The 15,622-nt window shown below is 44.1% G+C and overlaps 1 protein-coding gene across 1 annotated transcript in view; it reads left to right on the forward strand.

Annotated features, from left to right (window-relative positions):
* RAB11B (RAB11B, member RAS oncogene family) overlaps positions 1–12,597 on the forward strand; it is a 31,348-nt gene extending 18,751 nt beyond the window's left edge. Inside the window, 4 exon segments of the mRNA XM_077841814.1 lie at positions 1,618–1,813; positions 2,916–3,109; positions 4,951–5,031; positions 7,382–12,597. Of these exon segments, the coding sequence (XP_077697940.1) occupies positions 1,618–1,813; positions 2,916–3,109; positions 4,951–5,031; positions 7,382–7,527 (617 nt within the window). The 3' untranslated portion in view covers positions 7,528–12,597.
* The last annotated feature ends 3,025 nt before the right edge of the window (positions 12,598–15,622 follow it).

Genomic DNA, 15,622 nt, shown 5'->3' on the forward strand with positions numbered 1-15,622 from the left:
TTTTGTCTTTGTCCCTCTTGACCAGGGTTTTTCCAGGCTTCATAGTTCCTTCCCCGCACTGAGTTGCTCCAGGAAGGCTGACTGCCTAAACAGGCCTGTTTCTGCACTTTGCTACCTCCTCAGGCTATAAATAGTGTAATTGCCACAGTAAAGTTACCACACAGCTCTAAGCAGGTACATTTATTCTTAAGGTAACCGCATTAGAACATTAAAAAAATAAACAAGCTTAAATGGATACCAATAAGCTTAACAGAGATCATCTCCCCAAGAGCTCCAGCTGGTGTCAGTCCTTTCAACCATACCCTAAGGATTGGGGCTTTCCCCTTGGACAAGTCTGATCCTGTTCATTTTGCTGGATCAGAACAAAGACTGAGTCAGTTTAAAATCAGGCTCTTTAGTCATTCCTTTGTCTGTTGGCCTCTGGAGAATCCAGTTTGAACTAATAAAAGGGAGCCTCCCCAGGGCATGGTACCTCACTCTGGAGGTGTTAAAACATGAGGGAATTTGCCTAATTACCTCCTGCTGTTCATAGTTCCTAAAGGGATGTGGTTACCCTCCCCCATGGAATTCTATATAATCCCTGTTCCATAATGATACATAAACTTAATATGGTAAGATCTCTCAAAGAGATTGTAGGCAACTGCCTAAAATGTCTAAGTCCCTGCAATGTTCTGTTAAATAAACTTGTTTGATAGATCTGGCTGAGAAAATAAGTTGTTGTTGGTTTTGGGGGAGAGAGGATTGTATTGGGAGCTCAGCAACTGACCAAAGAGTAAAGGAGCGACCTGTTTATCTCCTTAGAGTGTGAGCACAGGTGCAAGCCAGGACTGGGTTTATATCCAAATACATGTAATGAATGTTAAGTGTGGCTGGTCCCAGAGTTAGGAAATGGCATTGGGATCTGGCATTCATTTAATTTTCATCTAATTGCAAGTATTTTTGTAAAATTGATAATTTGTTTGTAGTCAAGATCTCATCAGTGCTGTTTATACCAGTGGTTCACTACCTATTTACCACTGTGGTAAGTGTTTTGTTTTATGTGGGCCATAGCCAATATGACCTGTATGGCCCTGAGGTTGTCCCATGGACTGCAGCTGTGTGCTGATTGGGCCACAGGTTGAGAACCCCTGGTTTATACCATTTCTCTACAAGGTTTAGTTGGAACCTTGCCATGTTCAGGTAGAGACTTTCAAATGGTCATTTATCAACAATGATGTAACCTACCAGAAACTGGCTGTTGGTTGAATTACAAGTTTTACACTATGAAATGTGGGTTTCTTTCAGATCTTGCTCATAGTGGTAAGTGACTATCTGTTTTCTTTCTGCCTAACTTTATGTGAAGCTCTTGCTTATGCCTACAGATCAAAAACTTCTTAGAATGAAACCTGTACCGAAGGGACTGCAAATAATTGTTTATTTTAGGGGTTTTGTACTCCGCATCTGGGCAGGCAGTGAGTGGCCTGATAAAATTTTGTTGACTGGGGACTCTGGAGTAGGGAAGAGTAATCTTCTGTCACATTTCATATGCAATGAGTTCAAATTTCCCAAGTCATAAAATATTATCATTAATTCCTTCTACAAATCTCAAGATAAAGGATTAATTTTGATTTCTTCCAGTTGTGTTGATTGGAGACTCTGGGGTAGGGAAGAGTAATCTTCTGTCACGCTTCACTCGCAATGAGTTCAATCTTGAGAGTAAGAGCACCATTGGGGTGGAATTTGCCACCAGGAGCATCCAAGTGGATGGGAAGACGATAAAAGCCCAGATCTGGGACACTGCAGGGCAGGAACGATATCGTGCCATAACCTCAGCGTGAGTATTGCCTGGCACCAGCTCTCTTCTGCTCCACTTCTGCTGTTGGTGGAGATGCATGAGAAGGAAAGAAACCAGTTTTACTTTCTACTCCCAGGATTAATCTGCATTCAGTGAGGCTCAATAGAGCAGTGGTTCTCAACCTTTCCAGACTACTGTACCCCTTTCAGGAGTCTGATTCGTCTTGCATACTCCAAGTTTCACCTCTCTTAAAAACTACTTGCTTACAAAATCAGACCTAAAAATACAAAAGTGTCACAGCATACTTATTGAAAAATTGCTACTTTCTCATTTTGTTTGTGTATGAAATTTTAATTTGCACGGACTTCGCTAATGCTTTTTATGTAGCCTGTTGTAAAACCATGCAAATCTCTAGATGAGAGGTATGCGTGTCCCTGGCTGAGAACCACTGCAGTAGAAAACCACTACAATGCTACTTTTACAGTCGCTTTTCAGAGTACAAACACACTATAAAAAGAATGGTTTCAGAGTAGCAGCCCTGTTCGTCTGTATCTGCAAAAAGAACAGGAGGACTTGTGGCACCTTAGAGACTAACACATTTATTAGAGCATAAGTTTTTTGTGGGCTACAGCTCACTTCATCGGATGCATAGAATGGAACATATAGTAAGAGGATATATACGTACAGAGAAGGTGGAAGTTGCCATACAAACTGTAAGAGGCTAATTTCTCCTGCGGATAATAGCTCATATTAATTAATTAGCTTCTTACAGTTTGTATGGCAACTTCCACCTTCTCTGTACGTATGTGGAAAGCTCTATTACATAAACTCAGCAAAACTTTTTTGAACAGAAGTCTCCTGTTTCTTATTCTTTGAAACGATAGTGAGTTTCCCTTTATGCTGCTAATATGTCCTGCTTAAAACAGTCTCCAGATCTTCAGCGTTTTGTTAAATACATTTCAGTTTTCTGAAAATCCCATTTTTAAAGTTGAAACTCGCTTTTCTCTTTTTAAAGAAGAAAACAAACCCTTAGTGCCCTTTTTTGAAAATAAACATTAAAATAGAAAAACTAACTGAAATGTTTCTCTGTAGATCCCTGAGCTGAATTCCGTTTAACGCAGTGTATTCTTTATGGTTTCAGCTATTACCGTGGTGCTGTTGGGGCCCTCCTTGTCTATGACATTGCCAAACATCTCACCTACGAGAATGTCGAGCGCTGGTTAAAGGAGCTCCGGGATCATGCAGACAACAACATTGTCATCATGCTGGTGGGAAATAAAAGTGACCTGCGCCATCTGAGAGCTGTGCCCACTGATGAGGCCCGGGCTTTTGCAGGTTTGTGGACTGTGTGTGTTTTATCTGTTAAGCAGTGTTTTAACTTCAGCACATGGTGTGCAGCAGACTCAAGTACTCCATCTCAGACAAGGGGCAGCCTTCCATTTGGAAGTTCTGACTTAAGGGGTGATGTGATATTTTAAAAAAAAAGCCAATGGAAAAAGTGCTCTTAAAGGTTGAACAACAGTGTTTGATTAAACTCTTTTGAGACCCAGAGCTAGGAAGATGTCTTGCAAACCAGTGATGATCCTGTCCCTGGGCTGCCTGATATCTGAAGACTCTTGTCCGTCTGGGAAGAGTAACAAAGATCAGGATGAAAAATGTTGCTGATGTAAAAACCAGTGTCAGAGGATCTTGGGGGATGAATAAAGAAGAACATAAAACACCAAAAAACTAAACTTTCTCTGAGTATTACATTCACTAAAGAGTGAAACATTTGGGTTGAACAGAGCTTTACCTTTGGCTGTGGAAATGGTTTAAAACCCTCCCTGCCTTGGTGTTGGCTAACACAATGTAACTGAACAAGTCACAAATCTCAAGAGACAAAATGGGTCTTTCCCCTGCATGCGCTACTGAAAGCGATATGGAATGAGAGGCTGCAGCTTCTACCTCAGCTGTTCGATCATAGTTAATGATGGGGCGGGGTCTGCAATGCAGACTTCGAATCTAAGGTCTCACATTTTGGCAGGCAGTACTGCAGCATCGTATGTGTAGCATTTAAACATTGATGGTGGCAGTAGTACATGACCTCTGTGGAGGGAAGGCAGTCCCAGGGGTGGCGAGTTGTGTGGGTCCGTGGTGCCTGGGCTCCAACAAATTCAGGGGCCGGCTCCACCAATGTTAGGGGCCGGGTCTCTCCCCCAGCCCCGCCTGCTGCCCCTACATGCCTCCCCAAGCGTACCTGCCCACCCCGGGCAGCAGGCAGCTGCCCCGGGCAGCAGGCAGCTGCCCCGCCACTCCGTGCTGTGCTCCCTCGCCTGCCGCTGCCAGCTACAAGGGAGCGGTGCTGGAGGCAGGCTCAGGCGGCTGCTGCGCCTGCAGGAGGAGGAGGCACATGGCAGCCCCCCTTTTCCCCCTGCAGGTGAGTCCTCTCTGGCCCTCCCAGCCCAGGGACAGCCTGCCTGCTGTACCCCAAACTCATCTGCAGCCCTGCATCCCAACCTTCTGTCCCAGCCCAGAGCCTGCACCCTAAACCCCCTCCTACACCCTTCCCACACCCAAACTCCCTCCCAGAGCCTTAGGCAGGTAGCGGGGGCGGGGGGGAGGGTCACTTGGACCCATTCTGGGTACTACCAAAAATTATACAAACCTGCCATCCCTGGGCACTCTTGTTTCATTGTTTCCTGCCCTTTCTAGTGTGCTGTCTCCAGGGAATTATTGGATGTGGGATCACAGAAGTCCTGCTTTTTCCAAGTCAGTCCCTCTGGGAGTGGAGGGAGGGTGAATCCTGCAGTTACTCATCTACGTGACCTGTGCCTGTGCTATTGCTCAGAGGCACTTCTGTGTTGCTGGGAGCTGCATCACACTGGTCGTGTCAAACGGCTGTTGGCGACTGCAGAGGAATAATAGCGGGCAGGGCAGGGCAGGGGACCCTGTTGCTTGGCAGAAGAGCGATTAAAAGGAGGGAGATGTGCTCCGACTTGGCGGATTGCTACTGCTAATAGGACTATAGCTAAATAAAACGAGGTGCCAAATCCATTTGAGCAAGTAGTGGAGTCTCCCCTCTCTCACAGAAAACAAGACTGGGGTCCGGGCCGTCTAAACCAAGAAGTCGAAGCTAAGGGCTGTAATTCAAAAGTGCTGCTAAAGTCTTTAACTGAATGATCTGTTCCTTTTTACAGAAAAAAATAACTTATCTTTTATTGAAACTTCTGCCCTGGATTCCACAAATGTAGAAGAAGCCTTCAAGAACATCCTCACAGGTATGGCTTTGCTTTTTGGCTTGCATGTCTGCAGTACGACACACTAAAGGGTTTTACATGGGGAAAAGCTAATGAGAACCTCTGTAGGAAAGGTTTCAAAGTGGTAGCCATGTTAGTCTATATCAGCAAAAACAACAAGGAGTACTTGTGGCACCTTAGAGACTAACGAATTTATTTGGGCAAATGTGTTAGTCTATAAGGTGCCACAAGTACTCCTTGCTGGCTTTGCTTGATAGGAAAGGCACCTACCAGCTGGATAGAAGACTTGAGTCTTACGTGATGATGGGTACAGTGGAGACAGACTGTTAAGGACAGCAGTTAACTTCCGAAGCCTTTTTGCTGGTTTGTAATGCCAAGATGACCTGGAAGGGATTTGTGCCCTTGCAATTGCTGCTGATGGATACTGATGAACAGAGAGGTTCTTGTTGTGTTTTTTATTATTTTATTTTAAATTGGGACACTAAGGGCTGGATTTGGATTTTGCTTGAACTCGGGCATGTGATGTTTTCTTGGGCTCACCATTTTATATAGAAGATGATAGAAAGACACTGAGTGTGCCAATGCATACATACACCACTGTCTTTAAATTTAATCTGAATTTAATTGAATCTTTCAATGTTTTTTAATTCAAACATGAAAGAAAAAAGAAAATCCATCCACACTAGCACTGTACATGCTGTCATACAGGGCTGCAGAGACCCATTTAAAAGGAGGAGTGGGGCAGCCTCCAGCTTAGCCTTGCCCTTGCTCTTGCTGTCTCAGCCCTGCCTTCTCTTGTGGATAGGGAACTATCTGTTAGGGCTTGAGCTCCCTGTAGTTTATGGTCATCACTGCTTTCTTTATGGGGGAGTGGAGGATAGGCTACATACAACAAAACAAAGGAACACACAAAACATCCTGCAGGCTGTCTTTGTCCTGGGAGAGAATTAGCCTCTCAAGATCCTTTTATGTCTGGGGGACCCATCTGAAACAGACACCAAACGTGGATCCCCTCCCAGCAAGGAGGAGGGCACACAATGCCAGTCTTCCTCTGCATCAAGGTGAGAACACTCCTGCTGCCCTGCTCCCAGACCCTCTGCTTGGCTTCCCCAACCCTTTGCTCTTGTTCTCCCAGCTCTGTCCTTTTCTGCATCTCCAGTCAGCACCTCTGTCCCTGTGGCTGGGCCATGATCACTGCTGACTGTCCACTTGCTGGCTCTGGCTGCGTGCTCCAAACGGCTGCTGCTGCCTGAATCCCACTGCTCAGGGTGCTGTCTGCTGCCCAAGTGGAGTGAGAGTGGGTTGCAGATGGCAACAACAGCAGCCAGCACAGAGGAAGCAGCCAGAGCCATCTAGCAGACAGTCAGCAGCCTGGAGGCACTTCCTCTGTGCTGCGGCTGTTACTTGGAGGTTGCTGGCCCTCTGAACAGAATGGTGGGCAGTGAACACTGACTTCCAAGCAGACACCCCTTCTTTGTCTGCCCACCATGGTAGGCAACTGGCACAAGGAGTGAAATGAAATTTGATTTTAAAAGGCCTTTTTACTTGAATGATTTGTTACGACGCAGGGATCAGTTCTGGGTCTGGTTCTGTTCAATCACTTTTCAGTGATTTAGATAACTGCATAGAGCAATGGTTCTCAAACTTTTTTTTTTTTTTTTTTTCACGGACCACTTGAAATTGCTGAGGGTCTCAGCGGACCACTTAATGATCTTTCCAAATGTATTTTGAACCGTTAGCGAACTATTTGTAAAGCTCTTTGGATAAAAGTGCTATATAAAAAAACCCCTTAATTAACAGGCACGGACCTTAAAGGGAACTATCCGCAGACCACCTGAATGGAGCTCGTGGACCACTGGTGGCCTGCAGACCACAGTTCGAGAACCTCTGGCTTAGAGAGTACATATATAAAGTTTGTGAACGATACCAAGGTGGGAGGCCTTGCAAGTGCTGGGAGGACAAGATTATAATTCAAAATGATCTGGAGAAATGGTCTGAACTACATAGCATGAAATTCAATAAGGACAAATGCAAAGTACTCTTCAAAAATAATGGCTTTCAGAGGTGTCAGTGGGTATTAATATTCTGCCCTGCATTAGATTAAGCAAAACCAGAATTTGACTAAACTAGAAGAGATTTGAGATTAGCTAGATAACACTGTATAAACCTTGTTATGGCAAGGCAAACAGCCTCCTTTTGAGCCAAAAGGGTCTGCTGTGGGTAAGTACCAGGGCTGGTCAAACTAGATTACCCTTGAAACTCTTCAGTACTACATTCTACAGTGTCTTTTCTGTGGAATGTGCAAATACCTTGTTGGAGCAAATGTGTTTTAAGTCTAGGCTCTCACTAATGAGTCTGTTCTCATCTACAGAAATCTACCGCATCGTGTCACAGAAGCAGATTGCAGATCGATCTGCACACGATGAGTCTCCTGGCAACAATGTAGTTGATATCAGTGTCCCGCCAACCACCGATGGACAGAAATCCAACAAACTCCAGTGCTGTCAGAACCTGTGACCTGTAGATGCTGTCTGTGCCCCTCACGTCATCTGTGCTTCAGTTAGAAACTTGTGTGGGCTTCTTTCAAATATTCTTGTGATTCAATGACTCCCTGTGTTCCTCTTCTCCACACCCCTCCCCAAACCCCGTCTTTCATCTTAGAGCTTTAATTGTAGGGCTAACATTCTCCTGCCTCTGAAATTCCCTTTTGAATGTGATGACTTTTGGGCTTGAAATGTAGGCACTGATCTGGTAGACATATTTGTTGTGGAACATCTGCTGCTGGATGTTATCCTGTGAAGCACTCTCCTCAAATGTATATTTTTATTTTTGTGTGGGAGAGGAGGCATGGGGACTTGGTTAGAACGGCTGAAGAAATAACTACATTTAGATTTTCATTTTATCTCTTAGTCAGACTTTTTCAAAGCCCCATATGTTTCTGTAAACATGGGGGAGAAATTAAAAGAAAATATCTATTCTACCAAACATTCTGTTTCTGTCCAGATGAAGCATCTCAGTGAGGTTTTTAGGGGCTGCACACATAAGTGGTGTTGATAAAACCTTACTTATTATGTAATTCCCCTGAATGCAGAGTTAGTCTGGCTGTGCAGTTTACTGTTTCCTGCCTGGGAAATCTTCTCTTCTCTTAATCTGTTTTATTTGGGATCAATGAAGTATGTCTGCAATGCATTATTTGCCATGATGGATGCCTGTTCAGCTCTCTGCAGGCAGTATGGAGTGGCTTAATATTTATTCTTGGCTTTGTTAATTAACATTAATGTACAGTAAGTGCCAGCATATTAATTTTAAGATCTTTTTGCAAGCTATAGAACTAGGTTCATTTTATACTGTAGATCAGTGTCTGGAGGAGAAATCCTCTCTAGTCCCAGAATTTTTTTGCATGCTGCTTTCTCACTAGGTCTATCCTTAAATCCATTTGAGTGAGAGTAAAGCAATATTTTCATGTCATGTACATACCTGCACTTGTAAGGTTTTTTGGTTGTTGTAGAGAAACGCAATACTTTATACATTTTGTAAAACTTATGCAGAACTGTAGCATCTTGGATTTTCTTTCCATTATCTGTCACTGTTGACCTTGTGCTTAATTTTTTTTGACCTCTACTAAACTGTATAAAATTCCACATAATACACACAGTCCTGCTACTTCACTCTTAGCCTGTTTTCTGAATTGCAGGTTGTAATTTCCAAATGACTGTAACTCGCATCCTATGACTGATTATCTGTCATCAGCAGGGCTAACAACTCTAAAACTTGTTGAATGGGAATAATTTTATCAAAACTTGTCAGTCGCTTGCAAGCTTGTGAAAATCCTCGGTGGGGAAGGGTTCACCAGCTCTAATACTGTTACGTCTTTGCAGTAACCAGTGTTGTGTTGAAAGAGAATCCCAGGTGAAATGATCAAAATGAGGCGTTGGGAGCAACAGCTGTTCTTGGGAGGCTAGCTAAAGCAACTTGCTTCCAAATTCTGAGTCCATGCCTCACTTGACAAATCCTACCTTGCATGTCAGTGAGTTGTTGAGCTTTTTATGTTACAAAGTGAATCTGAAACTACATTGTGTGCTTGGGGTTGGGGGGTGGGGGTGGAGTTGACATTCCAGTCTCAACTGTTTTGTATCTGGTTATGTAATAAAATTAAGGGCAGTTAACTCTGATGGCTTTTCTTTATAAGATGTCCAGCCAAATGCATTGAATTTTACAAATAGAAGGCCAGAGTTTTAAACGAAGCAATCACATGGTCTCAGTACTTTATAGTTTAACATAAATTCTTTAAATTTAACCTGTTTTCTAGCACATTCACTGCAGTCACTGGCTAGGGTTCATTTCAGGCTGTGGGATTATGCTCTAGGTGAATGATCCCCATCTCATGGTGAAGGTATTTATCCCTCCTGGGAATTGATGGTGCTGTCCCAGCAAACTCCCAGTGCTGGAAGCACTCTCAGCACATGACACTATCACTAATAACCTTCTGAGAACAGGATTCCTAGCAAGCCTGAACTGGAACCCTTCTGGTGTGTCTGAGCCATTGTGTGACTTGCAGTTAGTATTTGGAGGCTGGCGGGGGAAGCACATCATGCATAATATATTTAAATATTCTCACAAAGGTTTGAAAATATTCCAGGCAGCCGCTCTTGGAGCTGGATTCTCTCTCTCTCTTTTTTTTTTTTTTTTAAGAGCTCTATCAACAGAACGCTTTACGTAAAGGAGTAGGGAGCAGTCCCTGAGTACTTACGATGGCATGAGGAAGAATTGTGCTGTTAAGAGGCCTTAGTTCAGGGTAATTTACTAATACTGTGATTACCCTGCAAAGCCTTTGTTTCTAAAGATGAACTTCACCTTCCTCTCCTCTTGTTAGCTGGTGAGGGTTTTTCTGGCTAGTTTGAGAAGAGTTGAGAGAAGCAGTAGGTGTCATAATTGGTTACATTCCTAGGCTCTGGAATAGAAACATTTTACTCCTGGGATTCGTGCAGAGCTCTAGGATTTGGCTCAAAGCCCTAATAAACCATGCTTGTCCAGGGCTCAGGTACAACCGACTCTCTTGCTTACAGAAGAGATCCTATGCTACTTCCACCTGCCCTAAGAGGTCCTGGCATCATGAGCTGCTTAGTTGTGCTCTCCCCTGGTGATAAAGTGGGACTACACTGCCCGCGTCACAGCGCTGCCGCGGCCATGCTGTAACATGGGCAGTGTCGACCTACCCTTAGTTTTCTGGCTGCACTCCAGCCCATACGTGACATGAAGTTTTTGTCTGCAGTGGTTGGTTGCTTCGTTAGACTAGGTCTGGACTGTTTCCCAGAGCCTGTTCTGCAATTGTTTGCAAAGTCAGCAGAGCACAAAACTCTTCCCCCTCCTGTGAGGATGAGATGATTTTGCCTAAGGTATGCCAGAGGCCATTAGCACTAGAGAAAGGGCACTTACTGTAGTCTTAAGTCTTATTCACTCTTAAATGTCTTCCCATGCACAGATAGGAAACCTTAATGGGGTTACCTTGTAATCTAAAATACCTTGATTCTTCCCCCATGCCAATCCCATACGCTTCTGAAAGGTAGAGTGATTAGAAAGCATTACAGGTGCCTGCTGTTGGAGCCCATGCAGAGGGGAGCTGGACGAAGGAATTCAAAGGAAACTTTCTGATAGTCAGACCTGGAGTAGCTAGAACAAATCTTCCAATAATCTGTGCAGTAGTGTGCACTTTCTTGACATGAAAAAATTGAGCTCATCTTAGCTGCAGCATAATTTCATAGGAGTCCCTGGCATAACCTCATTAGCTCCATATCCCAAAGTTGTAGTGCAAGGAAAAACAAGAAGGGGTACACTTCTGCCCTTAGTTACTTGTCTCCAATGGGGGCATTTGCATGTCACTGAAAGCAAAATTTGTCTCCTAAATTAAAACTTTTTTTTACAGAAAGCTGTCTGTCTGCTCAAGGAAGCAAACCGGTTCTGTGGGAGTTAAAGTTAAATCTTCACAAAGCTTGTTCCCCAAGCTCCTGCTTCACCCAGACACTGCAAACAAACGGTGTTAGCTTTCTAAAGTTAGTTAAAGCTAACTTTAAAAATGTCTTCCACCATCTGGTGTGGATGGTCTGGTCGTTGTCTCCACTTTGAAGCTCCCTGCTGACTTTAAATTTATTTCTGCCTTGGATGGGGCCATGATAGCAGCATCTTTTACTAGTTAAATAACTAGCTAATCACTGTCTATTGAAGCTGTTTTGGAGAGGAGGCAAAAGACCAAAACTGACAAACATTGGGTGTTCGTTACTGAACACATGCACAGTAGAACCTCATTACATTGGCTCATCCTATTCTGAGCAGGGGTCTCTATTGTTAAATCTCAGTCGTTTCTGTCTCAGATGGGGAAGTCTCAGTAACTGCCTACATGACTGAGTTCAGTGAAAGATATTCAGCCTGTCTTTCTGGAGTTCACCTCTGATGTGCAAAGCAAGCAACTGTGGTCCAGTGGAAAGTTTTAAATCACTAAAATTGTTATTGCAAAACTTCACAATGGCTGTCTGCTGTAATTGTTGAATCCCTTTGTTAAAAGGACTCTGTGTGTCTGCTGTAGAAGTGTTTGCAAAGGGGAAAGGAATATGATTTCCTCTTTCCTCCCCCCACAGCTCATCAGAGCTATATCGGGGCACCACGTATAGTCACCTCCCTCTACAGAACCCCCAGCCTGTGGGAAAAGACTGAGTATATTTGTCCATTTTAAAAAAGATCAAAGTGGGAAATATGAATCAAGAGAGATCTTCACACTGCAAGACAACTGCCCTTTCAATTGGAATTGTTAGGCTGCCATCTTGATTTTGAGGACAGGTCTGTGCCTTTGCTATTTGAACAGGTCACTCATTGAAAGAAGCCAGCTTGCTTTGAGAATCTGCTTCTCTGTTTGGCCAGTAATATTTTGATTTGTGGGCTAGCCCTGTGGGCACAGAATGCAGTCATGGCCTTGATCTGTCAGTGGTGTGAAAGTGTGTCCGTCTGTTCTCTGTGATAGGAGAGTCTCCATTCTGAGCATAAAGGAAGAATACTTTCCTTAGACATTTTGATCTCAGTAGACAAATACAGACCTAATTCAGTGTTTCATAGGCACCTACTGAGGCCTTTTTTCCCCCCTTCCTAACAATAAAGGAACCCACACTAAGGACCTGCTCTTTTTAAAGAGGCAATTTGGAGTGAAGGCTGAAATTGTCCTGAACTGATCTACAGCCCGTAAGGGCTGAGCTTGGACTCTCATGGTTTCTAGAAGAGAACCTTAACAGGACTGTAATGTAGAATTTTGTAGTTCAGAATGATGAGCAGTGGGCTATTTCTAGAAAAATATTGTGATCTCCAAGGCTGCTTCATTACAGTTATTTACACTATCCTCTTCTTTTTGGTAGAGTGTAGTCGATCCGGCTTTGTGGGCTGTAACACTGGACCTTTATGCAACTGAGAAGAGGTTCCTTTCACTTACTTTTACTCATGGTTAATGTGTTCAGTTAAGTGCAATTCACTTTGTAAATATATATATGCATCACTTGATTTTTGTGCATGATTATGTATTGTGGATATAAAGATTGCCAAACCAAATTGCATGTGTAAATTATTTTGTTCTGAACATTCTTAGAATAAGATGGGAATCTGTTGCTTTTGGAACTGGCAAGGTAACTTTTTTTTAAAAAATGTTTTTGTTTAAATGGATAAAGAGGGCCTGAAAGCTTGGAGCCTTTTTTGGCTTGTTTTGAGTGAGTGTATTGTCTCACACACATTGATCCCAGTACTTTGCTTCTCCAAAATCCGTATGTGTCAACCTCCTGTAGCCAAAAACAGACCATAAAGAGCTACCCAAATTTATATAAGCTAAAAGAAGTGCTGCCTGATGTAGCAGAGGGCTCCCTGTTTTTCCTCAAAATGCCAGTTAATGAATTCTCTGCTCCTGCCCTCTATCCATCCTAATTCCCTAGTAGTTATGCACCACAAACTCCATATCAATTAGCTTTGTCCTTCCAGCCTTCTCATTTGCCCCAGACCATCATCAAGGGTACCCACCCACCCACTCCCATGTCAACTTTGTGTGCATGTACATCCCTGATATCTGACCTGTTGCTCTCCAGCACACCTGTATGCTTCCAGCAGCTGTGAAAATCCTTCACCCCTCTGGGAGGATGGGGGCACTTTCCAGGTTCTTTGTGTACATCTCCCAGATCTGAGATGGTGGTCAGCTTTAACAGGGTTGTGTCTTCAGCCTCCCAGGCCTGGTCACATGCAATGAGGGAAGGGAGCCGCTAGCTTCCTCTTTCTGAAGGTGGCTTTGGCTGTGCTTTCTCCTCCCCTATACGAAATTTCTGTGGGCCCCTGAGGGGGGTGTGCTCTATTAGGCTCAGGCAGTAGCTGTCATAGGCTGGCTCCCTACTCTCAGAGGAAGAGCAGCCAATCAGAGGTGATTCCCCCTAGGCAAGTCTGAAATTTGCATGAAGGGCTGGCGCTCTTTGAGGCACAAGACAGACTGAAATTTCTTAACCATATGCAGAATGACCACAATTTTTGTTAAGTGAAATCTTGTATTAATGAATGTGTAATATGAAAGCTAAAGGTCTGGGGCAGAAGAGAGATTAGCAGTAGCTATAGTAGGATCTTAGTCAGGGTCACAGGAAAAGGGGGGGGGCAGACCAGGGAGCCATGGTCTCATCACTTTTTACCAGCCGTAAGGGAGAGCAATGGAGAGGAGCCAGTGTGGGGGCAGGGCCTCGGGTGGGGGTGGTGCAGGGGGACAGGGCCATGGTTCAGGCACTGGTTACCTCCACGCTTTTAGGGAGCTTCCACAGCTCCTGATCGGAGTTGCATGGCTAGCTAATGTAGCAACAATCAGCCATAGCATCTGAGCTGCCCTGGACTGTTCTAAATTGTAATGGGTGTAGAGCTAAAGCTATATTCAGTTCCAACTGATTTGAACAAGTCTATAAATCCCTACCTTGCCCCTTGTCCTGTACTATAAATGCCCCCTTATGTATCCATCCTATGCCCTGAATGAAGCAGTGGGGTACAGGCTGCGGGGGAAGGGAAGTATGTGATCATGTAAGTGAAGGACTGTATCACAATGATACACACAGGGGCAAAACATATGTAATTTCCTACTTCTCTCCTCCTCATCCCACCCTTCTTTTGAAGGAGAAAAGTAAAATCATGCAATTGTAACAGTCCCCTCCTTCAAGCATATGTGCCTACGGGTGCTCTACCGTAGGCTGCGTGTGTGCCGCTGTGCTCGCAACTGGAGACTGTAAACAGCAGCATCCGTGCTGCTGTAGAGCAGCGCCTTATGCTCCCCCACAAGAACACAGAAGCAGCATGGAGCCACTGCCCCTCCAGTTCCTTCTCCACCAGCTGTGGCTCAAGATGGAGCAATTGCATTGTCTGCTGCTGTGACCCCCCAAAGCACCCCAACACCAGTTGGCACACAGGTGTCATGCTATTACATGCCACCTTTTGGATATATATCACTGGAAAACTAATAACTCACTGATAACTAATGTTCTCTCATGGTGTAAATATGGTAAACTCAAAGGACATAAATATAAGCTGGAAAATGTTATCAAAATGTATTTGGCAAGCAGCCCCCAGGCCATGCCTGTTCCTGACAAAGGAGCGTCATTCCACCTGCTTGAATGTGTTTCTGATATAAATTAAGAAAGGTGTGCCCAAAGAAAAGCACATTTACATGCAAGAGATAGTCAGCAGGAGAGCAAGTAGGGAAAGATGACCACTTAACGATCTCGCTGTGGGATGGAAACTCCACCCCCAGGAAGCCCTCCTGCCCCTTGAAGCAGAGTCAAAGATTTTGGAAAGATACAAGGAGTGAAAAAAAATAATTTTAGCTTTCACCAGAGGAAACAAAGGCACCAATCATTCTGAGCTCTGTGGAGAGTCAGGGCCAGAGTCTAGTCAGCTGGGCTGGAAAAGAGACTTGGTAAGAAACATCTTTGAGCAAGAGATGAGTTTGTTATATCAGGGTGTATCTTAGTGGTGTATTTTTACTTTTGTTTTCTTGTCACCCTTTCTGTCTTCATTCCTTATACCTGGTATCACTTAAACCTCTCACTTTTTGTTTAATAAACTTGTTTTACATCTAAATTCAGTGCTTTGATTAAAAGGATGTGTGTTAATGCCACTTAAGGTAATAAGATGCTAGGTACTGTCTCTTTAAGGGAACAACAAATGAATAACTTCTGTAAGCATTCAGCAAGAGAGCTGGACACATGATTTGGGGGAAATTTGGGACTGCGAGGTTGCAACGTTCCCCTCTGGTGTTATCGGGACTGGTGATCTGTAGGTCACTCCAATCCTTGACTCTGGGAGCCAGCTTTACCCTGCTCTGCTGTGAGAACCCCCACTCCTGGGCTGTTCACACACAGCCTCTGGCATGTAAGCTGCTCCCAGCTACTTGCAAGCAAATGACACTAGCACATGTCTCCAGTCCCAGACACAGCCCTAGAAACCTCCATCTTGCAGTGTCTAGTTATGCCTGCTGGATGCTGCAAGCTTATATGAGTTCATCAACTTAAAGAAATTGATATGTAGCAGGCTTGTTATCCCAAGGGGAGTCTCTGACACACTTCAA

This window comes from Eretmochelys imbricata, chromosome 25 (genome assembly GCF_965152235.1).
Source record: "Eretmochelys imbricata isolate rEreImb1 chromosome 25, rEreImb1.hap1, whole genome shotgun sequence".
Taxonomy (NCBI): Eukaryota; Metazoa; Chordata; order Testudines; family Cheloniidae; genus Eretmochelys; species Eretmochelys imbricata.